We start from the raw sequence: 27683 nt of genomic DNA on the forward strand, positions 1-27683 counted from the left end.
GATAGTTGGGGAATATCCTTCAGGTAAATGTACAGATCAAGTTCTTATTATAAGTTACTGAAGTGTGCTGTTGTGGAATTGAGTCTAGCCTTCATCTCAAAATGTAGATCAGAAGGAACTCAAAGGGGTATTTGTGAATTTGGTCATTGCCAAAGACAACTTCTTGCTGCACCACAAGGTCCCCAGGGGAACAACTATTGGTAGATACCTCTATGGATTGGCCACATGGATTGAAAATGGGTGAAAGTAGTCAAATGATATTAAGGCTGAAGGGATCCACAAGGCTTACAGTGCTTCTGGCCAGCTGACACCAAGTGTGAGTACTGCAGACAGCCCTGCCGGCACCACTTCACAAGAACATGCTCTATGAATTTTGATAGTTTTGACAACCTCTCTCATTGGGAATTGAGAGCTGAAAGTAATGCAATTTCTAGAAGAAAGGAAAAGAACTGGCTTGTCAACTTAGGGAGGCAACCTGTGCTGCCATCAATGTCAACACGAAACTGGAAGGGACGTGACTGTCAGCGATGCATACCTTTTATCAACCTAGCCCAGGACATGAAGCGCACAGAATGGAAGTTTCCAACGGTAACAATCTCATGGACTCTCAAACTCTTGTTTCTCACCCCACCCCTCACACCCCCTGCAAAAAAAAAAAAGCCTTTAGTTTGCAGACACATTGAACAAAATAATTGGGAGAATTAAAAGCAAAATATGCGGAAGAAAACGCGCTTTCTTCCTCGCCAGTCACATATTTATTAAGGCTATATACAACGTTTAAAGATCCCCTTGGAATCTCTTACGACAAAGATATGTTCGAATATCTCAGCACGATTTCAGTGCTCTGAAGTACATTGTACCAACTGTAAGCTACAGTTTTTTTTAAAATCATGAAACAGCTATTTTGTAATCTTTCTCCAGTTCGGAAATGTCCTTGCTTACTGTAGTAGCAAAGGCAGAAATACTAACCTTTTCTATCTCTGGGGTAAAAATCCCTTAAAACTATCATTCTAATTTTTGGAATTTTTCATTCCTTGCTTGAGCTGTGGTGGGCCTGGAGACTTCCCCTTCATCTGCATGGACGTTGGCGGTGCCCGCTGCAAAGGTGGGGGTTGCATACCGGCTGCTGCTTGTGGATACCCGTGTGGAAACCCTCTCATGCCCATGTGCGGATAACTGAGCATTGGGCTAGCATTCCTTTGAGACATGTATTGGTTCAGAAGTGTGGATCGCTGCAGCGAATATTGCTGCTGTTGCTGAGCTGCCAATTGGTTGAACTGTTGCCTTCGGCTCATGAGAATCTGCTGCACAGATCGGATCAACTGTAAATGCAGCAAGAATGAGAACTCAGTTTACATACAAACAAGTTTAAGGGCATTAGTTTAAGATCAGAACCAGTGGTTAGATTTTTTTCACACACACGCACACCACACCCAGGACTATTAGGACATGTGATACCCAACCAAAAATCAGTGATTGAAACAGAATCCAGAACAGCTTTTAAAAGGGAATTAGACAAATATTTCAAAAAGAACACGAGGAAAGGCCAGGGGAGTGGGACTAAATGGATAGCTCCCTCATGAAGAGAAATTCCACCCAGATTTACTCTGTAGCATTTTAATGCGTTCAGAATTTGGCAAATTCCTAAAACACTGCCTTAATTTTGAAGACGGTTTCTTCAACTTATTTTTAGAAAATAATTATTTTTCTACAAAAACTGAATTCAACAACTGCCAAATTTTGGATGCTCTAAAATGCTACATCAACAGAGTAAATCTAGACCCCAGTGGAACGTCTCACCATCAGAGAGCTGGCATAGGAACAATAGCCAAAAGGCTGTAAAAATCTATAATGTACAATTCTAAAGTTGTAATTCCTTACGATGATTTAAAAAAAGTCCATGAACACAGACCATTCACAATTCCTCATGCAATAAGTTATACTGCTTCATTAAATACATTATTATTATTATATATCCATCTTGCAAACAGTTAAGAGAAAACTTTCACTCGTGTAATAGAGTAATCATGCACAAGCACATAATATAGCTGGCAGACCTTGTCACTACCACATCAGTCATCGTGCTGTCAGTATCCTGACTGCATTTGTTTACATATTTATACATATGCCTAACTCGCCGTTCCTGATAACTCACCACTGAGCTCCTTTCCGTTGGAGCGACGAGTTATCAGTTTACTTTTATTCCCTTTTAAAAGGTCTCAAAGCACTTCACAGGAGCGACTATAAGCTGTAATGACTGTGAACTTATAGGTGAACACAGTTCCCAGATTGTGCACAGCAATGTCCCAGAAACAAGTTACTGACGGATATGCAGCACAAAACAATAATGCAAGTTATGTCAAGTGGGTGGTTTGGTAAAAGTTTTTATATAAGGCGCTAGTGTTTACCAAGACAAAGATAACCAGTAGATCTTACCAGCTGCTGCTTTGAAAGGATATCATTATACATGGCTTCTCTGCGTTTTATTTCCAGCTCCTGGCTTGCCTGCTTGCTGAGCGCCACTGCTTGAACCTGAGCTTCATTAAAGTTGGGATTCTCTTTCCACTAAGAAAAAAAAGAACAGCTGTTAAAAACTATTACATGTGGGCGAGATGCCAACAACCGATTAATAAGAAAGCAGTTTCAACTCCTTAATAAAGTGAATCTTAGCCCACTTTTCCTTCAAAAAGGTGAAAATTGAAGTCCCAATGAAAGCGAATGCCAAAGTCAGGTTAATTTATTAAAAAAAAAGTGCTACCATGTGTTAACAAATTCTTCCAGTTGATTCACAGACCATCTTAGCTGTGAAGTGTTCTGTGGTGCATGTGGTGCTGTGTTCTGGGAAAATTCAGTTTATAATAAATAACCTTTTGTTTGAGGCAGACTGCTAACATTCACAAACTAACAGCAATAATGATGGGAGTGGGGAAGGCGGTGGAAGGAAGAAGAGAACCCATTTGGAAACAGGATTTTCTCCATAAAAGCGATGGATAAAAACACCTTTACATTTTCAAATCACGAGAAATACAGATTCAAATTTCTTACCAATTGTGCGATAAGGTCCTCAAGAGGCTCGGATCTCACAGTTGCTATACTTGTGCTTGCCTCCACCACCTTCTCTCTACCTTGGTTAATAAGATCCTGAAAGCGGAGAGAAAATCTTCAGAATGGTGTAAAATGAGTGCAGTAAACTAAAAAAAAATCACATTCACGTGCAGTATTGTGGTTACGAGCAGCCGAGTGCCTTGGTTTGATCCCTGGCAACTCTGTTCAGCCTCCATCTTTTCAAATGGTTAAAATGGAGCACTATTCCTGAAAAACATAACTCTACTGCAACCCAATGCACCTGACTATTGTTCTCTCTGGGTGTTAAAGTGCCCTCATTTTGGAAGCCAACAATGGGAACAATCTTAAACACTCAATTTCAATCCACAGATTACCACCGATCCACAAAAAAATGAACACCCATTAGTTTTGCATCCACAAGTAAATGCATCAAGTTAATTTACTCTGCATTCACTGCTCTACCCCACACAAATATCAAGTGTCAAGACACAAATGCTCTAAGTGCCTAACATCTTTTTTCTAAGCATAGATTAAACAGATATTCTCCCCAAACAAACACACACACACACACAACTACAACTGTGATTCTAAAAATGCAAACTATACCTAAATATCAAATCTGGTCAACGTGGGTATTCCCATACTGACATTTGTATAAGCAAATACAGATTGAAAAAAAAGAACTTAATGGTTCCAGCAATATTTTGGAAGAACTGAATCAAAACATTCAGCAATAACTTTAGTTCAGATACTCTTAACGAGGCTAGAGATGGTGAGGACATAATAAGAAAGCATTTTTCCAAATAAAAAGAAAACAAATAAAGTATGGATACATCACTGTTGAATTTTCACATAAAAATGGATTATTATAATTTTGAACTTCAAATAACCACAGTTACCATTAAAGTTTTAGCTTATAATAGTCCTTGCATTATGATATAACGCTATATATATCACGAGGTACGTTTGTTTGGATTTCTTACCTCCAACTGTTGGTTGCTCAGTGTGGACAATGTTGCGATATTGAAAGGAAAATGCGCTGGGAGCATCCCAAAATTGGCAGCAGCAAAATTGATCCCGGGCGCAACATTGGTTCGCATTGAAAGTCCCTGGGGGGTGGGGGAGAAGAGATAAGAAAAAAAAGAGTTAATTTGAAACCCACCAGCAGGACAAACACTGACATTCCAATAAAGCTATTTCGTATTCGTGCATATTGTTCGCAGGTTATACTGATTTCTGTTGTACAATTTTAGACCAATGGAATATGGGGAATACTGTATGTGAAGGATTGATCAAACGTAAGCAGGTTGAACCATATTGCTTGCACATTATCTGGCATTGCTCGTAGTTCAATGACCAGGTTACCTATCTAAGGGCAAAGGAAAGATGCATTATTGTGCAACACCTGGTTTAAGAAAATTCAGATAAATGGGCCTTAAACACTACCTCATTTCCATTATTTTCTGCACGTGGAGGCAAATGTACAGTTTTATTTTAATAGAAGCTTTTGCAGAACAAATTGCAGAAAACCTTCAGTGTGTAATGTTGATGCAGCTGAAGATGCAACTTGTGCGTGAAAAGCAAATATCTTTTCAACTGAGGAAATCACTTTCCCAAGAGCTTGGATACTTAAGGACAACAACAACTTGGATTTACATAGCGCCCTCCACGCCGGACGGCCTCTCAGAGCGCTTCACAGTAACGGATCCCGGGGACGAGCCAGGGGGAGGGGGAGGAAGGTGACCAAAGGCGCGGTCGAAAAGAAAGAGACCTGCAGAGGAGTGCAGGGACTTGAATACAAGGGTGAGGATCTTGAAATCGATCCTCTCTGGGACAGGGAGCCAGTGCAGTCTGGCCAGGCCTGGGGTGATCGGCGAGCGGAGTTTGGTGCGGGTGAGAATGCGAGCGGCAGAGTTTTGAAGAAACTGGATTTTATGGATGGTAGTGGAGGGGAGGCCGGCGAGGAGGAGTCCAGCCGAGAGGTGACAAAGGCATGGACCAGGATTTCAACGGCTTTCGGAGAGAGATAATGGCGGAGACGGGCGATGCGTCGGAGGTGGAAGAAAGTGGTGCTGGTGAGGGACCGGGTGTGGGGGAAGAAGGATAATTGGGGGTTGAACCTGAAGCCTAGGTTGCATACGGGTTCGGAGAGTTTTAGGGGGAGGTCAGGTAGGTGGAGGAGGTAAGAACCGTGAGATTTTAGACGTTGACGAGAGCTAAAGAGTATGGCTTCCGTCTCGTCAACGTTCAGCTGAAGGAAATTTGAGCTCATCCAGGTCTGACACGACAGAATATCAGGGGACTGTGGGTTCCCAAAGAGAGGTGGAAAAATAGAGTTAGGTGTCGTCCCAAGAAATCTGGATGGCTCTGTTGCTGTTTACTTCTTAAGTATCTTCTGGCATCAATTTGTGAAAAATCATCATGATTACTTCTCATTTGTTTCCATTGCTATACATTTCTCATGGGTTGATCGTCATCCTTTGATGAAAGTACGTGAAGCACTTTAGGTTAAAGGTAGATTAGAAGTTTGTTAACTATCTTACTGGCTGAAAACAAATCGACTCCATGATCTGTATACTTAGCAAAGAAAGCCAGCAATTGTAGCGACTAATAAAATGATTCCCCATACACTGTATTTATATCACAGTAACTTTACAAACAGAAAATCATGTCTGCAATTGTCCAACACGTATACACTGTGCTCCAAATACATAAATTCTACATTTTACAAATATGATTCACTCATGTATAAGGCAAGCTATAGATTATGTGAATAGCTCCCACTGTGGGGCAAATATTTTATCCTTCTACTGAATGGAGTGGGAGAAGCAGACAATATTTCATTATGGAAAATGGCAATTCCTTTGGGACAGACAAATCTCTGATGGTTGTATCATTCGCTACACTTTGGATATCGACTGTGAGGGCTAGAAACAAGGTCTTCGATTGACGTACACCCTTTATGTAAAAAAAAACAGCTTTCATTTCAGATGAGGATTAAACCACCAAATCGTATTCATATAAAGATCGCATGTTAAAATTCAGTTTTTAGGCACCAGAGTATTATACTTAACCATAACAGCCAACCTGCCAGATGATTACCTCTTACTGGCTGACGCACATAGCAGCACAAAACACAAGACAGAGTTGTGGGCAGTACTTCCACTCACTAAACTTAAGGTGGGAAGGAAACAAGAGGCGGCAAATGCATTTAGTTCATTAAAAACACTTAATGTACAAGTGATCTTGTGTAAGAAACACCTTCAACCACGCAGAAATCTATAGTGCTAATTTTTCATGTGTTCATCTGACTTGCTCTGGTGATTAAACACAAGCTTGGGAGCAAAGTTTGAGCGCCACAACAAAGCATTTTCCAATAGTATTTTAACAGTATGTCAGTTTTAAAATTGGCACCCAAAAAAAAATCAAACGTCATGAACATTACTTGTATTTAGTCTTCAAACTCATTTGAATTTTATGTGTGATTAAAACCCAGTTGGTGGAACACAACATTAATATTTTCTACACTTGCATTTGTGCGACTTTCTTGCCCACTTTTGGTTGATTTATGCCAGCTTTGAAGTTTTGCGCAGAATTGGCTTTTCTAAGCCAATAGACATCAAAGAGGCTCAATAATAACAATAAGAATAATCCTTGCATTTGATATAGCACCTTATCATGGCTTTGAGATGCCGCAAAGCACTTCACAGGATATATTGTAAATTTAATTGACTTTTGTGGGCGAAACGTGGCAGCTAATTGCCCACAACAGTGTCACACAAATAGTCATGGATTCAGTAACCAAAATTTGTATTAGTGTTTTCAAATTTATTTTAATTTTATTTTTCAATGTGTCTGATATGAGTGCCCAGCTAAACAACAACGCCTCTTACCTTCTTTTCCGCTTCGTATTCGGACCATGCTGCTTTCCGGTCCTCTTCGCTCAGCTCTTCTTCCTCCTTGTGGTCCAAGAGTGAATCATGCTCATGGTATCCCACAAGGTAATCTTTCTGCTGTTGAAGTAACTCCGCTAAAATGTGGTCCTGTTTAAAAATACAAACATCACTCAGTTAATTACTTCCTCTGGGCTACACAAACCACTTAAAAAAAAAATTCCCTTCTTAATAGGACATCAATACTGTGTTACCAGATTAAATTCTTTGACAATTGCTCATTAATTCTGCACTCCTTTCCTTCCTCCCCAACACCAGTAAAACACTGGATAATGATCAAATTCACAGGTCTGTGATTCTAGATTTAATTTCTGGCTACAGCAATAGATTTTTTTTTACTTGGGATCACATTTCCTTTAACCATCTTAACAGTTGGTTCCTTGCGAACTTTTAGTCACGGTGCTTTTGTGGAATCAGCTGCAATGTTTGAAGAATTTACTAAGCCGTGTATCTACAATAAGTAAAACAAGCATACAAGCAAAATGCAGGTTGTAGAACTATTAAATATTAAACTACAACCAGATAATAAGGATCTACTTGACGATTCCCTTGTGGAAATAGCATGACCTCAATTAGTGCGAAAGGTGTATTGACAACTTCCACTTTTATAGATATTGTGTCTTTACTTGTAGGATTAGCATCTCAAAGTGAATCTATAAACTTTTTAGAGTGTATAATTTTAAAAGATAAACATTAGCTGTAAAAATGTATTTTGAAATTATGCAAGCGTTTCGAACTGCATAGGTGAAATACTACCATAAAAAGCATAGAATGAGAAAAAAACATGCAAAGTCTATCCTTTTGGACTTCTCCCTGTCACACAACCTCCTGGGAGGGAAAAAAGCATTCCAGATACTCTCATAGGTTACAAAGAGAAAGGACTGAAGTCAACGTCTTACTGTAACTAGAAAACAGCTGATTGCAATCAAAGCAGACTGCAGTTCAGCATAATATTTTCTCACATTCGGTGCTGTCCCCATGTCCACAGACTAAAGCTGTTGATTTGAGACGTATCTAATATGCCCAGCAGCTGGGATGCATGAAGTGTGGTATGTTTTAACCAGAAGGCTTTTAAAGCCAGAAAGACCAGTCATGGGAAACAGTCTCTGGATCAACACTAATCTTGCTTACTCATTCACCAAGTAAGTACTGTGCACAGGAGATACAAAAATCTTTTACCTGTCATCCATCTCTGAGGGCATTGGCTCCCTACCTTAACAATGGAGCATTTACTGAGGAACCAGAAATGCACCTAGTGTTCGCCTGCAAGACCATTTTGTCTTAAAATCATTCAGACTTGTAGAAAATTCTTCTGTTCTGCCTTAATTTGGTTCTTTTTCAGAAATGCGAAATCTGACTTCCAGATTGAAATTTTTTCACCATTCTGCACATTTTAAGTCACAAGAGGCTTGAACTAGATGGTATAGACTAGGCTAGGCTTCATGTGTCTGCATGAATCATCTGTGCCAATCCCCAAGTGGATATTTACCGCAAATCCCAACAGTTTTTAAAAAGGACCCAAGTTCTCCTCTGTACATAGCTAACACCTGGTCCCAAATTAAGAGTTCAGACCTAGCCAAAGATAGGAGCCCACTTGTCAATGTCTGCCCCAAAGGTTATGCTGTAGGATTGCCAATCTTTTAATTTGTTTTATGGAGCAGCTAAAATAATATTGACACTATCTCCAAGGTGACACATGAACACTGCAAAATATAATTGCATCTAGATTTTAAGAAGTTTTGAAAAATTCTAGTAATTAACTCTTCACCATTGTTAATCTGCAAATCGATTACACGGCAAACTTCTTTCACCGGTGTTTTAACTCAATAAAAGGAGGAAAAAAAATCCTTAGCAATATATTTATCAGAGGCTCCTAAAATTAAATGGTCACAAATAAATGACCAGTGTCATATTTCAGTGTTTTCTGAAACTTTACATCATTTCTTTATATCCAAGGCAACACATTACTGAAAACAATGTCCTGCAATATAATATGCGCCTGCTCAATACGGCCACTGAAATGTGGTTCAAATTACACCCAACTGTGTATGTTTGCTTTTCTTTGTCTTAACTTTATTTTTAATTTAATGTTCTGGAGGTGATGAAAAGAGAAAGTTCCCTTGAATGTAAATACAATCCTTACATCACTTAAGTTGCGCAAGACACTTTCTCAAGAAATGTAAACTGTTTACACAGCAGGAAATGGGCTCGGTGGGTCAGAAATCATTTTCCACCACACAACACTTGAAGGACCTAAACATGGTAAATGTGCAACAGCATTCAGTCCAAAGGGATGGTTTCTGTCGTTTAGCTTACATTGGCTGAATTTTTAAATCGGCAATCAAACCCAGACACCATTTGCCTTTGCATACCCAAGTCCTAACATAATATTTACAATACAATCTAGTCCAGATAAACGCATACCTGATGCAAACGAATTCCAATCCCCTATCATATAGAAAGTAAGATCCAAGCATAATATTTTGCAACAAATTAGCTGAGTATTTACCGGATTTCAATTATATTTATGTACTGTACATTAAATCAAGTCAATGCTCTCTGTACCCCAACTGCAACTCAACAACAGAATGATGAGAAGGTTTTACTCAAGTGTTTCTCTTTGTTCTCTCCAACTACACAAACCCAAAGACCTGGGTCAGTAAACAAAGGTCACTGGCCAAGAAGTTTGAGTTCAGTATATTGCCAAGTGACAATCTTTTACATCTAAACTTCTCCTTCCATCAGTTCCCAGCTCAGTAAAGGGGTAATTGCAAATTGCTCATTAAGACACATTAAGCTTGTTCGTTTTGCTCACAAAGCATTCGGCTAAACCACTTTATTAAGCTGTACCCAAATTATCAACTATCATGATCTAAAACTATAAAGACTTGCCTGAGCAATATTGTTCTATTACCTATTCGTGTAAATAAACTCAGTGATACAGCTCACGATACACTAAAACAGAAATGAGATCACTTCAGTAAAAAAATCAAGGTGCATTACATCAGCATCTTAATTACCCTTCATAATGATGATATTTTCCACTCCAATTACGAGGATTCAGATACGGTCAGATCAATCGGATTAGTCCCAATACAAATAGGGAACACATGGTTAATCAGAACTCATGCTGTTACAATTCTTATCCTCAGGCCCAACAATAATCCTTACAAACAAACAAAACTCCCAGCAGCTCTTTTGCTCTGTACCAACTGCATGCCCAGAGTTAGGCATACACCTCAGACCAGGTTGTGACTGAGGTATTGACACAAAAGCAAGCAAGCCACCTGAGGTGGGTTTGCCACATGGTCCGATGACACCAGCAACTTTTACTTATGCAGCGCCCTTCACCTAGCATAAATTTCTGAAAGCACTCAACGATGGGAAAACCAACTCAAGAGAAAGAAGGGAGAATTAGAATGCTTAATCTAAAGCATGATCAGAGACACGTTTTTAAGAGGACATTGAAGGAAAACAAAGCAAGAGAGAGGGATAGAAAAGAAAGCAAGGAGATCTTGGTGTTCCAGAGAGCAAGTGTGTAGTGGCTGAAGATTCAATCCCTCATGGTGGGATGAAGGGATGAGGAACAAGCAGTAGATTAGAATCAGATAATTGGAGAGAATGAGACAAGAAAGGTAATTTAACAGACACCGTTATGTGCAAGATCAGAATGCAGTGAGCAGTAATTTCATTCCACTCAAAAGCATGTAGCATCCTCAGGCTGGAGAGGATGTCTGGAGATGAGCTCTCATTTAAGTTAGCGTAGCATTTCCAAATTGATAGAAACTAGATGTCAGAGAAAAACTTCGCCAAATATACAACCTGTATTTCCCATTTGCCTATTTATTAATTCCCTTAAATACTGATTTCCTTGACTGTATTCAATTTTCTTTGAGGTACTGCTGGCCAATGTCAGTTTGAGGGAGAGGATCATTCAGGCAACTGAAGAACACCAAAGATAGTTTTTCTAAGGTCAATTTTATAACCAAATTTCCTTAAAAGGAAGACATTAGATAAGTGTGCCACATTCCTTAAAGATGGGCACAAATTGAAAAGTTTGGGATAAACTAGGTACACAGCTGCAATTCAAGGGTACTTTTGTGTGATCCTATTATATCTTACAGACAACTGTATTAATTGTTTGATAAATGGTCTAATTTTCTTAAGGTAATGTTCAACTGCAGCAGCTCAAGGCTATTTGGAGATTTTAGATTTCTGATAGTAACATTTCTGTTTATAATACATTCTAGAAGTCACTTTTTAGAAGACAATTTGAGAAGTATTGTTACAGCAATCAAAGTACTGAAGAAGCAGTTTCAAAGTATTGAAGTCAGCTTAGCATAGTAAGGACTTGCAAATTTGGGTATCGTAAAGCCTAAAGAGAATGGATGACCGGCCATCTGATCACAGTGAGACCAACATCCTTATAATAATAATCCTTGCATTTATTTGATGTAGCAACTTTTCATACCTTCGAAACGTTTCAAAGCACTTCACAGAAAATACTGTAAAATGAACTGACTGTAATATTTTGGTGGGCGAAACAGGGTAGCTAATTGTGCAGACACAAACAGTCGTGGATTGAGCGCCCAATTATTTTAATACATTTTTGAAGGTATTACCCCATAATCCATAATACCCTATAATCAATTTCACCTGCACCATGTTTTTCCCCCCGTGTTTTCTTTTCTGAGTTTTAACTGATATTTCACATTTGCCACTATTGCTTCCATCTTTTTCCTCCATCTCCGATTAAAAGCATTTGACGACCATTTAGTTCCACAATAAAAAAAAGTTTTAAGTGCAACCACCCCAGACTCTTAGTTCCTAGGATCTTAGGGGTAAAAGCCCTACTGGTAGTAAGATACCTAGTGTGAACTAACCTTTGCAACCATTACTCTCCAAGATGGTAGGCTTCCTTAACAGAAAAGCCACCCGGCAGAAGATTGGATTCCTTGTCAATTTTTGACAGTGATTAATAAAATCAACTGTGAACCTCACATCAAATGGGTCAAAGTAGCCTGCAATACTATGAAAATACTGTGAAACACACATCAAAATATCACAAACACACACACCTTATTGCTGGAACATATTCCTATGCTATTCTTCTTCACATATTTTGCTTTTCAAAGTTTGTTTTGACAGAGTTCAAACAGTTTTATATATGGTTGTCAACGAAAAAACCCCTTTACAAATTTGACAGTTTAATCCCACCTTCCAACAGCTGCTTAAGTACACTGTAGGTGACCTAATCAAGTTCTATCCTGTCAACTCAAAGCCTCAACAGGAAGTACAATAAAATGAAAACTTTGCAGGTCTCCTACACATTGGGTCCATTGAAGAACTCCGTAATTAAATCTCGAATCACAGTTATGGTGCTACATTTTGCTACAGGGCTTTGGTTCCGACAGATTAATGAGATGGATGAAACAAAATAATCGTGTAAACAAAAGATTAGTCTCCTCTGAGAGTAGGTTCAACAACTGTCCGGTAATCTATGAGAATAAATATGGATTTTTCCAAAATCTGCCTGTTCGAGATCAGAAGATGTTTGGACTCACTGCACATCTGCTGAGTTCTTTAAAGATTCCAATCACAGTCGCTCTTTAATAGCTTTCTTGCCTCTTAGCTATCTTGAGTCAATTATTTTATTTGGAGAAATGGTACAAAATCTGGTCCCCTTTATCTCTCAATAACCACTGAAATTACAAGAACTAATTGACCTTGGTTTCTCAATTTGAAATCACTTACCAAAATTCCTGTATGGTTTCATAGTAGCTCTTTGCAGTCTTAATTATCTCCAGAAACTACACGAGTAATGACCATAGACGTGACTTACATCATGCTTACAAATAAACAGGTTTAGATGAGATTACTGTACACGTAAAGTCATACTGAGTGGGAACACGTTTAAATTATATTAGTGTAAATAAAGTAAGCTAGGAATTTAGTTCAAAAGAAAAAACATAGCTGGAAAACTATGGGTACCCACTTCATTATTTAAAAACATTCTCTATACTAACAGCAATGAAGAAACGCAAAAGTATCCAAAATTGGACAGCTGGGCTCTTAATTATGACTGTAAATCAAAACCATCCTGATAGATGACAAAAATTTATTATAGTAGAGCCCTTGAGATCAATTTGTACTTGCTAGGTTAAAGAAGCTCTTTTAAATGGATATGAAGCCTGTACACTGCCAAGTTGTTCTGTGCCAATGAAAAGGAAGAATATTTGCATGAACCTTCATTCCACTCAGTAAATACTGATTGTATCATTTTGAGCAAACTTTTTTGAGCAATGCTAAGGATGGTAAATATAATGCAATCAAATTATAATGTGAATAAACATAATCTGGGTCGTTGAAAATGCTGAGGCAAAGATTTGTGTATGCAAGCAGAATATTTGATGTAAAGTTGAGTTAAAGGAGAATTAGACAGAACACAGGCTTCAAATTAATAAATCTCCAGTGAGATGAACCATAAGAAGCGTTTTTCTTCTTTCCAGTATGTAGAATAGATGCCAAGTAGTTTCTGCTGTGAATTTTTCAAAACAAAATTATCTGCTTAGGAAGATTATGTTGGAAATTGATGCTGGAATGACCAAGTACTCTACAGGGAGTTTCTCCCAGTGTCCTGGCCAACAGCCTCCCAAATAAAATGGCTCATTCACTTCATAGCTGTTTGTGGGATATTGGCGTCCACAAATTGGATACTGGATTCGCCCACAAGGTGCACAGTCATTCCACTTTGCAGTTAATCCTGTAAAGCGCTTTGAGCGTCCTCCCGAGAAAGGTGAAAGGTGCTATATCAAATGTAAGGGTTATTAAAGGATTATTATTTCAGGATATGCTGAGGTTAGTGAAGGTAAAGAGCAGGCTTGATGGGCATTTCTGGTTCCTGGCTTTATCGACTCCAAGACTCCAAGCCATTTACAAATAATGAACTTTTTTAGTTACAAAAAAATGTAGACTGACCTTTGGTAGCACGGGGGTATCCCNTTTTTTCTTTTTCTCAGAATTTGGGTCATCGAGCTGGTCTGGCTCAAATGTGTAGAGCTCAGTTAGCTCATTCATGGTAAAGTGACGCTCAATCTGCTGTTGGTCAACAACTCGGAACGAGAGGGACTGCTTGGTTACTTGCCGATCATATATCTTTTCCTCCATGGTTCCCTGTATTGAAAACATTTGAATTGAAGAATTGTCATTTGAGCAGTGATGTGGAAAATATAAAAAAATGTGAATTGCAATTCTCCACTGATTCTTCAATGACTTTTTTTTCCAAATTTCTTTCAAAACAGGTTCAGTACTCAAGGAGTTAAATGTGCACATGCAACATATAACCTCAAGCGTTCACTTAGTCTTTCAGAAAACCAGACAAAAACATGGGACACTGCCGGCTGGGAGTATATGCTCACAGGTTTCCAGGCGACTTCCATTAACAAAAATGTAGACTGCTTAATCCAAGAACGCACTTTTTCATTCTATGAAACAAACCTCTACATACAACAGAGTTCAAGTCATTGCCCCTTTAGGAAATGTACACCCTTTTTCTGTAATTTGAGTCAGTTGATCTTTTCACGCTATTGAATAAAATGCCAATTCTTAACTACAGTTCTTTCAACACAGAAGGTAGTGGAGCTTCCCAATCACCAACATATATCTAAAGGAGCATAATTAAGCTTTGTATGCCTGGTAGATAACGGAATAGAAATTTACATCTCTGCTGGCTCTTTGAATGAGCAAAATCTATCGTGCAAATTCCAAGCATAATTATCATTATACCAGAGCAGTTTTGGGGGACCCGATGTTCCACAGCCGTTGGCACTGATTCGAAACTGAACCGGTGACTTTGGGTATACGAGAAGTACCAAAGCCAGTGATAGGATTGAAGACGAGAGCCAAACACGTTTTGCCATTTCTCCTTTCCTGGAATGCTGTTGGATGTAGTTCTTACTTAAACTAGATTTCCTCTGTGACCTGCAATTCAAAGTGAGTTTTTGAAAGAACTTTCAAGACTCAAGCTTGGATAGCAGGACAGTCTTCCAGAAAATCAAGAACCACAATGAGCACTATTGTTAAGTCTGGCAACATCACTTTTGAATCTGACTGACTTAGTCATCAGAAAGCATTCACAACATTAAATACAGATCTTAAAACTGATATCAGCTCTGTGTGAAAACATGGACAGGGCTTTGACGGGCTGACACTGAAATGCAAAGATCAACTGTAGAGATGACTGAAAGACGACCAATGTCTTCTTGAAATTTAAACTGTTGGGAATTCAAATTATATATTACATTTATACAGACAGTACCACTCATGCCAGTAGAAAGTCTCAAAGCACAAAATTCATCATACTTTAGAAAATGACAGTACACAAAAAAAACTTGCTAAAAAAATGAACTTCTGCACATATAAGTGATAATGGAAGAAAAAGAACAACGAGTGTAAAGGGAGAGAAGTGGGGAGGATCACCACTGCCAAAGCAGTACAAGGGCACAATTTTCTTCATTGAGACAACAATCCATTTTGATTCTCCCAAAGAATTCTGACTCATGAATCTGACTTGACATGTTTTTCACAAAATGACCAATTCAGCTTTTAAACTCTAGCCCTCTCCTCGTCCCAACCAATTGTTTTTGGAACCGTTAAAAAAGAACTTTCTTGAATCAATGTCTCCAATGGCAATCACCAATTGCAACCAGCTCCAGGAAATTATTCCCTTTAGTTGATACAGATTGAAGCCAGAAATCTTGAATATATATAATATACATATATATATATATAAAAATAAAAAAGTCATACTCAAATGCTGAATAAGCACGGGAGTGATGAATAGCAGTGGCAGCAGAAAACTATAATTAAAGGTGGCCAAGTAGGGGTACTGTATAGTGCAGAGCTCATGTGGTTTACGATTTCAAAAAAATGTCTTAGAAAGGCACAGACATTCCCAACCAGATTCCCAATGGTGTGCAGACCTCACTCATCATTCTCAAGTGAACATAGCTGAAGGTACGGTCAGTTGCTTGACAGTCAAGGTAAGCAAGTGACAAGCATACCTATACATCATTACATTTTACAAAAGCTGAACACACTAGATGTAGTTTCAGTGAATGGGGAAAATAAAAACAAGTGGTAAGATCCAGAATTTCTGTATTAAAACTCGCTTGTAACATTAGAACCAGCATTCCTCCAAATTAGGAGTCTTAGTGTGGCTAGTGGCAGACAAATTATTACAACCATACTGTGAAATAACTGTAAATGTTCGACTGAACCTTCTTTGTGATAATTAAATATATGGAAGAGTTTAGCTAAACGAGTTTCCACTTCACTAGGAAGGGTATCTGAGTCCAGGGACTTGTTTTAAGAAACGGCTCAATGTTGTCATGATAATTTGACAGGGTAGGTTTTCTGGATGGATGAGATCAAATGTACTGAAGGCCTTCGTTTACTTGTAACTCTACGATTTTACAGGCCTCAGAAATGCAGCAATTAATATCTCTCCATTTTAATTTACGTCTAGTAGAGTAGAACCTCCCTTTGTAGACACCTCAGGAATAAGGGTAGCTCCCACCCTATTCGGGTGACTTTTTCGCAGCCTCATTTTACCCCCAATGCCCCCTTTCCACCCTCAGTTTTTTTGTTTTTATTGCAGCAGCCTTCCCTTATGTAGTTTGGCTTTCAAACTTTTGCCCTTTCTGTATCCTTTAATAATAATATTATTATGTATCCTTTAATTTGAAGCTATTCTATAAAAAAAACTCACTATCCTCGGTTTCTTTAATCACTTCCCAGTTTTTCTTTCCCAACACATTTACATGTTCTTTTCGATTTCAATGCTCGCCTGCCCTGTCCATTCATGTTCCCATTCTTCAACTGAACAAGCAGCGTGTCTGCACAGGCTGCTAACATTAACTTCAGGGCGATTGATAGACTTGAACCCAAGTAGCTGTATAGCCTTAGGTTTCCAAGTTAAAATAATAATTAGAATGGGGAAAGGGAAAAGAGAATCAAACCTATACAACAATCATAGTCCTGATATTATATACATGATATGGTGCATCAAAAATAGGTTTATAAGCACCACAGGTGACTTCTCAAATTAAGATAGTAAATTTCATGTCTGACGCTTTAACAGATGCCAAACTCAAAGTGTTGCTTTAAGAAAGTATTGAAGGTGGTGTAGTGTTTTTTTTACCTGAGCCAAGAATCTGTAAACAAAGACTGGCTTTATCTGTCCAAAACGGTAAACACGAAAGATACTCTGAATATCATAGGAAGGATTCCAGGAGGCATCAAAAATTATGACACGGTTGGCAGCGACCAGGTTTATCCCCAGAGATCCTGCTTTGGTGGAAATGATGAACAAACGACCCCTGCAAGACAAAATTACATGGAAAGATTAGGCCAGATTAGAAATCAAATTCACACCAGGAATAAGGCTATCGTAAAAACTACTATTTGCTTCCATGGTTCAGAGGGCATCCTCACATTGGCTCCACCTTATTCCACACTTGATATTTCATCTTCACAACTCAGATCTGTGTTAGCAGCTCAAACTCTTACTATTTTATTGCAAGCCAACATTTTAAAAGACTGAATTAATAAACCCTAGCATCATGTACACATTTAAACAGAATACACAGGCACCAAACAGCAGCCATTTTGTGCACACCAAAGTCCAAATGGCCATGCAACGGACGTTCAATTTATATGAAGGATTATTGGCCAGATGACCCTAGCTACATTCTCCTTCTGAATAGTGTTGTGGGATCTTTCAATGCCCACCTGTACAGGTCTCATTTTAAAGTTTCATCTGAAACTCCACTCGCAATCTTTGATTCTAACTTGATTAAACCATGTATGTAAACAAGGGCCACGTGAACTGTTTCAATTTTCAAGCAGCAGTTTTATTAAAGGACATCCTGCAGTTGGTAGTTATAATTCGTTTAAGCAGTGCTGCTACTGCAGGGATCCTATTCAATGGTCTCATTTGAATGTTTTCAAACTCCTGAATTTGCTGCACATGTGTAAAAAACAGTATTCTCACCACATCAAAGGGCAGGACAGCTTACACACATACAAGCTGCCCTGTAATCAGACAGCTCAACAGGAAGCTTCCAACAGAGAAAGACACAAACACTCAAATGTAACTGAAAGTATTCGCTAATTAGGGAACACGCATTTGGAGAACTAACACACAATACTGTTTCCAATTATTAATAGTTTTGAATTCCCAGGATGATGTGACTGCCAGGTTTAAAAAAAACAGCTTTGAACTTCTTGATCACAACTTTGGTCTTTATTTTGTCAATAGGTTTTGGCCAGCAATCCTTTGAACATTCCCCTCAGTCCAAATTAGTCATCCCAAACACTCCTCCTTACAAGCCACCCTTAAATCAAGTCTCATTGCATTGCTTTCTACTTTACTCTCCGGTGGATCTTAAAATTCTCCTTAGGTCTCTCAGCCTGAAATAATTGAAGTGTTTCTTTAGCACACGTTATGAATGCAAAACTTTAAAAAAAACATATTTCTTATGTTTCAGGTATAGTTGCAGAATTGATTTGAAAGTGTTTTGAACTACTTTTTCTGAATTATTTCTGGATTATTTGGATCAAGGAAGTTCAATTGTGATACCATCCCATAATTATCAATTATCAATTTTACATTCAACACCGCTTGAAATAATTACTCTATTTAAAACAAATTTGGCAACTAACCATGCAAAATTGCAATCCTCTCCCCTTCAATCTACATGTCTACAAATTTAAGACACCTTTTTGCAGATTAACAATATCAATAGCTTTAAGCAGTTTTATCTACAAGACTAGAATTGCGGTACCTCGGATTGCTTTCATCATTGAATTCTTCAGCCCACTTTTTTCTAGTCTGTGCACTTGTGGAACCATCCATACGATAGTAATCAATGTTTCTGTACCACTTCCAGCTATCTGCAATCAGAAGTTATCCAGTTATTTGTAAATGGAGCACATACGACATACTTTTAACAAAATCTTACTCTTTGTAACACACCTATGAAATAAAATGGCACAAATGCCACTTGGACCTTACAACCACGATCGAGCATTTATTTAATCCAGGAGCAGATCAATGCTGCATGTTGAAGCACCAACACACAAACAGGAGTATACCTAGAATTAAGCTACCAATTTGGAGCTGCAGCATGCATGGAAGTCAAGGTCAAGTACTGCCAGGAGCAGGATTCCAATGATCATTGTAAACAAAGCTTTTACTATCTGAAATAAAGCTCTGGATTATCAAGCGGCCTCCCGTCAGTAACAGTGAGGTCCACAGGTAAGCATTTCCCCAGCATGGCAAGGTCAGTGGTGAGTGCGTGTTCCAGCATGGCTTCCTACTGGGCTACAGGGATGCAGGAAAATCAGGAGTCACCAAGAGGTAGCTCTTATACAACCCAATTGGCAATGGTGGAGGCATGGTAATATCAGGCAAAAAGCACGGAGAGGGGGCAGGGGGAATGCTTTGTACTGCTAACGTACAACATGTGATTGTAAAAAGCACTGTAGGTGGTCAAAGAAATAAAAGCGACACTTCAGATTCAAAAGGCCTCCAAATTAATCGTAATTTTTTTATTAATCCTACTTTGTTATTTAAATCAAAAAATATCTTGCCTGCCAATTAGAAATCACAAGTATTAGACTATAATCTGTGTACAATAATTAGCCTCCATTCTAATTTCAGATGGAGCTCGCCGTAGTAATAAGTGTTTTTTTTTTAAAAAATCTTGTTTGTCTTACCAGACTACAACAGTTCTCGAGTGATACTTGTGGGAGCTTTGGAAATATCCACAAATAGAGCTGCCCAACACTGATGACTGAAGTGAGGGAGAATGAAGCTGAACTTACAAATGAGAGAAACCCCCCGATGATTTTTAAAATATTTATTAAGTGCAAAAAGCACCAAACAAGGCAACAGTTACAACCCTAAGGTGGCCAATTAGTGCACAAAATCTCAAAGCAGCTCTACACCAGCACAAGTGCCACTCAGAGTACAATGGCTATCAAGTTTTAGGGGCATGTCCCTTACACCCCTCTCTCAGATATCCTTATAGGCTACATTACACCCCCTCCCTCAAGCAGCAGTTACAACAAATTCACTAAACATGGCTCCCCCACCCTACCCTTCTTTCAATCTTTCATACCCAGCTTTCAACTCAATGAGCTGTTCTCTGCAGGGCAAAAGGTTCCTTTTGCATATTATTACTGCTTGTAATGCTGAAAAATATTAATTATTCAAGTCAAAATAATATCTTTGTATACTTATTCTTGGTGTAAAAAGTCAATTTTAAAGGACAAAACTTATTTAACCTCCTGTATTACAACATTAACCCTATTTTTTTTTAATTCCCCCAGTGTGCGTGGTTTCAATTACTAGGCAACAATCTATCCCAGACAAATTGCATCCCAAAAGTAATACTTTCAGGAATCAAACCTTTAAGGTCTAATCGCTGTGGAACTGAAATGCAGAACAGCTGCAGTTTAATTATGTTGTGCAGCAACACTACCTAATGCCAGATGTACAGAAAACACAGCTGATTGCTGCAGGCATTGGTTAACTAACCTTTAATTCACTGGGGTTACAGTTTATTTGTTCAATATGAATACACAATGCATTATGTTCCTTAAGGGTGACACGCGGAAGTGGTAATGCTAGTTGATGGATTATGGGAAACCACGAACGTGATTATGCACATCATACCAGTTACTGCAAAATAGAAATATTGCCTACTTTCAGACCACAGAATCAACCAGAGTCGAGGAAATTTGCCTCCCTTACTCAAATCTTTTACATTTGGTGAGAAAGGTAGCCTGTCTGGTTTGCTATCACAGAGTTTTGCTATATATACACACACATACATACACACAATAAATATTTATATTAAAAAAATTACTCAATTTAATCAGTAATAGTGCCTCAGGTTTCCAGTGCTGGGAAAATCACTCGGTTTATAATAGAAATAATCCTTAAATTGGATATAGTGCTAAGATGCCTCAAAGAGTCACAGGATTTTACTATAAAGTGTAGTGACCGTGCATTTTGTAGGTGAGTGCAGCAGCTAATTTGTATACAACAATGTCCCACAAGCATTCAGTATCTAACATTGCATCTATCTCATGTGTAGAACATAAGAACATAAGAATTAGGAGGAGTAGGCCATTCGGCCACTCGAGCCTGCCCCGCCATTCGATAAGAACCAAACGTTGTACACCAACCAAAGTTTACTCCCTCACTTACCTTAAGTCATAATAACCCGCACCTTTAACAATGTTCCAATTTTAAATGAAGTCAGTCAATAAGCAGCTCAGGGCACTCAAGATAGAAAACGATACAATTAAAAAAACCAGGAATAAAGGTTACCTTTATCATCACCGGATTTCTCTGTCCTCGCCCGGTTTGAAAGTTCCAGAAAGTCTTCTATCAAATCCAATGATATCAGAGACTGGCTGAAAACAAGCCTGAAATGGAATACATTAACAATAGTATGAAGTCCCGTACGTTGAGAAATGCTGATCACGATTAATTACATCCATAAAAGTAATGGTTTTAACTAGATGTGAGGTGCTGATATATTCCACTATATATTCCACCCTAAGTAGTGCTCTGGGATGCAACCCCTCATGAAAGGCGCTATATAAATATAAGTTGTTGTTGTTGTTAGTAACTCACAGAAAAACTACAGCTGTACAGAAAGTGGCAATGTTCCTTGCAATTGCTATAAATGATAGGAACAGGAGTAGGCCATTCAGCTCCTCGAGTCTGTTCCACCATTCTATAAGATCATGGCTGATCTGTACCTCAACTCCAATTGCCCACTCTTGCCCCATATTCCCTTGATACCCTTACCTAACAAATATCTATCCACCTCGGTCTTGAAAATTTGACGGGAGAGCTAAACAAATAAATGTCTTCAAATGTGCACAGGGAAAGTGTGGTTGGGGAAGTATTTGTTTCATCAATATACAATATTCTTTATAACCAGCGATGAATTACAAGCAGTTTAATCAGTTTGGCTCTATAAATATGGATTTCCTCAACTTACACACCTAAAACAAAGAATGTAAACTATTCAATAGGTAGAAATGTTGAGCAAGAACTAAACAAGCCCAATTCATGTGGACTGCCAGTACAAAAACTGGTCGACGACATAACATGGAGTAGTAACGGGAGATCATTTACATGCATGCCTCCAACCTCATGATTCCAAAGAAACAAAAATCTGTAGTTTCTGTTCTGCTCTCGGTGAGCTCTTTGTGGACGAGTGTTTCAGAAGTGCTTGTGTCTGGTATGATCGATCGGATTCGATTTGGTTTATCACATAGTGTAACAGAATTGCTGTGGAACTTTGATGGATTAACACGAGTTGGGCAAAGGAAAGTGGGTTTGACAGGAAGCTGAATGGAACTCGGTGAATGTGCAATTTAGGTGATTATAAAGATAAGACTTATGCGAGTCTTACTGTATCTGGTCTCTCTCTACTCACACTTTTTCGCCAATTTCCTCAGCCATGCGTAGAATTTCAAATAAAAGTTGCATTTTTCCAGAATGTCCCAATATTTCCGCATCAGCATCAGTGATGAATCCCTTGTACCAGTCTGCAGCAGGACTGCCTGGATTAGACGTATTGGGGGGCTTCACTGTAAACAGAAAAACAATTCACTAATGAGATTAGGGAACAGAACTATAATGCATAAACCATGGTCAGAAAAGGTAAAGAATGCTCAGGATAAAAATTTAGCAAGAATTGTTTGAAATTTCGCCAAGCGTAAACTCAATAAACGTATCCGACATTACAGGCTTCCAGTTGAACATCAAGCTCCCTCCCCTGCCTGCTCCACGTTCCACAGCTTGGCCCACCCCACCATCGGCGGTTGGGCCTTCAGCCTCTCTACGGTTACCCTTTGGAAATCCATCCGAGTCCCTTCGCCTTGCTCCCTCCCTCGCCTCCTTCAAGTCGCATCTTAAGAGCCTCCTCTTCAACTGGGCCTTCGGCCACGCTCCTACACCCACCCTCCCTGCCCTCCACCCCTCCTGATCCCAATCCTCAGCTTGGTTCCAAATCCCTGACTGTCCAGCGCCTGGGGACATCCTACCGAAATGAAAGTCACTAAATACATGTCATTTGTTGTTGGTTGTGAGGCCATGTTGTTTCTGCACCAAGCCTAAGAAATCCTGAGAAGGCTACCTCAATCGACGGACTGGCCAGACACATTATGTTTTTAGGACTGGTATTTTTATGATTTCAGTTGTTGTGGGTTCTTGATTTTGTAGCAGCTTCCAAAGTGAGCAAAATAAAAACCTTCTGGATGAAACGGAAAGTTTGTTTTGGAGATTTTACAACAACGCCCCCACAATCCAAAAAGCCTGTCATCACGTACTGCAGAGGCTCAGATGTGAAGAATGACTATTTGCAGAGGTTAGAAGGATTTGCCAACATCCGCAGTTCTCTACTGCCTTACAAGTCAGTACCCAACTCCCTGAATGAGGGGCCAATCTGGAACTAACACACCAGCCACTTCCTTATTATTACCATCCACTCTGCAAAAAAAAAAACAATGAAGCAAATAGCTTTGAAATGCATTCCACGTAGGTCATTCAAAATGTGGTACAAATGGGTGTAAAGATAACATCTAGAAGGCAGCTGTGATATTTAATCCAGTGCCTTGAGATGTCCTCGCGACGTGTAAGGCGCTATACGAATGTCATTTTGTTGTTGTTAATTCGTCATGAGATAGGCTTTCTGAAGAACTGTGGAGGACTCATCCCACCCCTCTCCTCCCACTCGTTCCAACATCCAGAGTTGAGAGACTGTCAAATGAAGAGCTAATGTTTTCTTCTTCTATTCTCTATTAGTTCCAAAGCAAATTATTGGAATACTGAATAATTTCTATTTATTTACCTTAGCCAAGTGTACAATCACCATTTTTCAAAGCGATAAACAAGTGCCCAGCAACGTGAATCCAACATGCAAAAAATTCAACTGTGGGAACCAGCTCAAACATGATAAACGCACCATTTGCCCAGAAAACCCCCAAAATAAATTCTGTACCTTCTTCTGGTTTAATCGGAGGTGTTTCCACAACCGGCGGTGCCTCTCTGCTTGCTTCCCCCCCACCACCACGGGAACGTGAATTCCACACTTTGATCACTTCCACATTATTGTCGCTGCCGCTCTCCCTCGAGCTGCTATCGTCTTTCTTCCCCCGCTTGCCTTTTTTCTTTTTCCTAAGTGTTTTAATGAGACCGACTGGAATGAGTTTCTAAAATTCAGATTATTACATCATTGTTGCACCGTCTGGAACAGCGAAAAAATTGAGGAAACAAAATGGTTTCTTGGCCATAAACATTATTTAGAAAGCAAGGGACGGGCTATCAACCATCAATGCATAATCCCTTACCCTCCCCACTTCTACCAAAAAAAAGCACAGGAGAATAAAATGATCTACTCGATAATTAACTGAAAGAATGTGTTTAAATTAGAGCTAGTATAAACGCTTTGGCTCGAAAAAAAACCAACAGGTTGCCTAATGGGCAGTCAGGCACTGTACAAAAACACTGTCCTTGCTTGAATTCCTTACAACCAGGTACAATGCATATTTATTCAGCACCTGAACACTCCAGTTTTGCAGGAGTAATTTGGGAGAGATTGAAAGCTCCAGACATGCACATACAACTTGCCTTTTTGCACAACACTTTTCACATAAAACTCACAGCTCTTGTCACATTAAAGGGTTGAATGTGGACAGAGAGAGAATATAAACCAAGATATCCAGGCAGGAAGCTCACACCTTTTCTTTGGAACAGCACACTAACCCAAGAATAACACCCACATGCAAGAATGAAAACCACTCCTTTAAATGATCAAAACATGAGCCGAAAAAGGTAAAAAAAATTATATATAACCTTTTATCTTCCTCAGAAGTAAGACTCATTGAAGATTCGTCCGAATCAGATGCTATGAATTCATCCATGCTGTCCTCATCAAAGTAACCCTAAATAATAAGATGGATTGCTATTATGTTCTGGATATCAACAAAAGCAAACAAAGCGTTTCATGTACATCACTATTTCCTTAATCAATGATTCAACCCCTCTCAAGTCAATCTTCATTCTCCTCAACCAGAAGCATATACAGCACAACATTAGATGTGTGTAGGTTCAAGAACAAGGATTTTTTTTAAAAAAGCTGCAATTTTTTTAGACAAATTAAGGAGGTTTAGATATTCTTTTACAAATAGAGACTAGTTGAATAGAAATACAAAAAGATTGGAAATACAGAGGTTGTTCAGCAACTGAAAGAGTGAATATTTGGAAACAGCATTGGATGCAAATTGAGCGTCGTCATAAGAGGGAAGCAAGTTACCAAACCAAGACTTAAGTTTCCTTAGTTCATACCCAAAACATTATCCTACTCTTATTTCACCATTTCACGTTCTGCTTGCTACAGATTTTAAAATATATATATATACACACACACACGATTCAGATCAAAAACATGTTTAATGTAAAGAGGACTAATTTGGGGAATGCAAAAAAAACAGTTGTATAGCGTTTTTAATTGGAAAGGAGGACTGGTTGTAATTAAAGTATTAGAATTTTACTCGCATTTTAAAAATAATGGCAGGTTTGGGTTAGTGTTCAGGAAAGAAGTTTGCTTAAATCCATGTGTAGGAACGAGTGTGGGTAAATTAAAAACGGCACATTAAGAATTAAGCTACCATCAGTATTTTAACAAACTTTCCCCAATAAATTACACACTGAACAACCAAAATGCTGCCACTTTGATTACTTGCAGGTGAACTTGAGTAGTTTGTTTGTTTGGCAAGTTAGTAAAAACTGGTGGGTCACTAAAATGGAGGTCTGGGCCACCAAAAATAAGAGTTGTTAGTCATGATTGACCTGAATTTACTACTATATTAATGACTGTATTGAAATGTGAAAACTGCAGCAAATGATCTTCTGTAATACCATGGTAACATTTATAATAATAATCCTTGCATTTGATATAGGACTTTTCATGTTTCTAGACGTCTCAAAGCGCTTCACAGAATATACTGTAAGGTGAATTGACTGTATATTCAAATAAATTATACTGAAGGTTTTCATCCAGAAAACAATGGAACTCCCGAATAGACAGGCATTCGCTGATCTGGTCCAAAGTCTACTAGTCTAGTCTGCAATACCTTGTTTTCTTTACTGATGTAGTCCAATTGCAGACACCAAGGATGGGTCCATATCCTACTGAGCATCTGGAAGTCCTGGAAGAGTCTTGTTCCCGTTTTTCCTCTTCCTTCACTATTGGCCCCAACACCTGAAAGAATTTAAGGTTATCAATCCCTTGTATAACTGCATATATTTAAGTTATCTTCTGACAGGGTCTCAAAAACTATTTTTCATTTAAAGTACCTGGACCACAGTGATTAATTATTATTATTACTACACACAGCTTGAAGTCTCACCTCATCCACCCCAACAAAAAAATGTCACAGATTTATGGATTAATTTTGATCTCATTTACGCAAGACAGAATCACTGCAAGTTATGGCACTCACAAAGCTGTCATCTTGAGAAGACAACTCAGTGATCAGGATAACTCATTATTCAGTTTTTCACTGTTTGCTGCACCCCAATGTAGCATGGTACCTAAGTTAATGCTAGTCAAGTCATCTTGTTGATATATTCAGATGAATTAGTGGACCAAATTCACTGCCTACCACTTTGATTGAATTTGCTTTCATTGTAAATACCTAAATGTGATCTACTCCCATTTAAAAGGAAAAACATTGCAACAATCACCTGTTTTTGGTACTTTCCCCATTTGTTTCCTGCTCCTTTAAGGCTACTACTGTATATTGAAACAAGATGTTCAGGTTTGTACTATTTCCATTATATCAGTGTTGTCCAATAAATTACAGAAACTCATTGGTTTACCTACAGTTATTGGCCAAACAACAGAAGCACGTGTTGCAAGAATCTTTTTTTCACTGAAATTAAAATACCAATTTTTGTCTAAGCATCGACTCTCCTGAATACATCATGCCACGATCCCAAGAAGTCAGTTAGCCAGTATTACCTCTTTTCAAACATCTGGTTCGAATTCACCATCGTTCAAACCTGCACGCTATTAAAATGCACTATGATATCATAGCACACTTGAATGAAAATGAAGTTCAACTCCATAATTATGGAATAGCATCATTTAAGTATAAGCCACAAGATGAATGCCTCATTGTAGTTCTCAAAGATGATTACTAGATTATTGCACAGATCTTGCTCAGTAGTTACTGTCCTCAAAGAGTTTCATAAAGTGTTGCAAAAATTATGCTGATTAGGTACATTTGGCCACAAATTCAAAGTGTTCACTGATTATACTAGTGCTAGTTTTTGGCTAATCAATGACTCCATTTGACACAAACAGACCATAACAAAAGTAACATTATTGATAGATATCTACTGACTTGGCAGTATTTTAATGGCCGATAAGGACTCCGTGCCACTTTGGAAGAACCTCAAATGTGGGTTCAAAACAGACCAATTTCCTTCCAATTTAACATGAATAAATTACACACAAATTCTACAGGTGTAGAAAGCAACATTAATGGCACCTTACACAGAAATTATAT

The 27683-nt window shown here is 38.6% G+C and overlaps 1 protein-coding gene across 3 annotated transcripts in view; it reads right to left on the minus strand.

Annotated features, from left to right (window-relative positions):
* Positions 1–692: 692 nt before the first annotated feature.
* Positions 693–27683, minus strand: part of atrx (ATRX chromatin remodeler) — a 65523-nt gene continuing 38532 nt past the window's right edge. For all 3 annotated transcript variants that reach the window (XM_042340739.1, XM_042340738.1, XM_042340740.1), the window contains exons 23-35: positions 26244–26371; positions 24964–25052; positions 24110–24285; positions 22544–22697; positions 21421–21518; positions 18866–18974; positions 17221–17398; positions 13998–14192; positions 6960–7109; positions 4050–4175; positions 3046–3141; positions 2437–2565; positions 693–1322 (exon numbers count right to left, since the gene is read on the minus strand). In XM_042340739.1, the coding sequence (XP_042196673.1) occupies positions 1011–1322; positions 2437–2565; positions 3046–3141; positions 4050–4175; positions 6960–7109; positions 13998–14192; positions 17221–17398; positions 18866–18974; positions 21421–21518; positions 22544–22697; positions 24110–24285; positions 24964–25052; positions 26244–26371 (1940 nt within the window). In that variant the 3' untranslated portion in view covers positions 693–1010. The remainder of the gene's footprint in view (positions 1323–2436; positions 2566–3045; positions 3142–4049; positions 4176–6959; positions 7110–13997; positions 14193–17220; positions 17399–18865; positions 18975–21420; positions 21519–22543; positions 22698–24109; positions 24286–24963; positions 25053–26243; positions 26372–27683) is intronic.

Source organism: Callorhinchus milii, unplaced genomic scaffold, assembly GCF_018977255.1.
Source record: "Callorhinchus milii isolate IMCB2004 unplaced genomic scaffold, IMCB_Cmil_1.0 Scaffold15, whole genome shotgun sequence".
NCBI lineage: Eukaryota > Metazoa > Chordata > Chondrichthyes > Chimaeriformes > Callorhinchidae > Callorhinchus > Callorhinchus milii.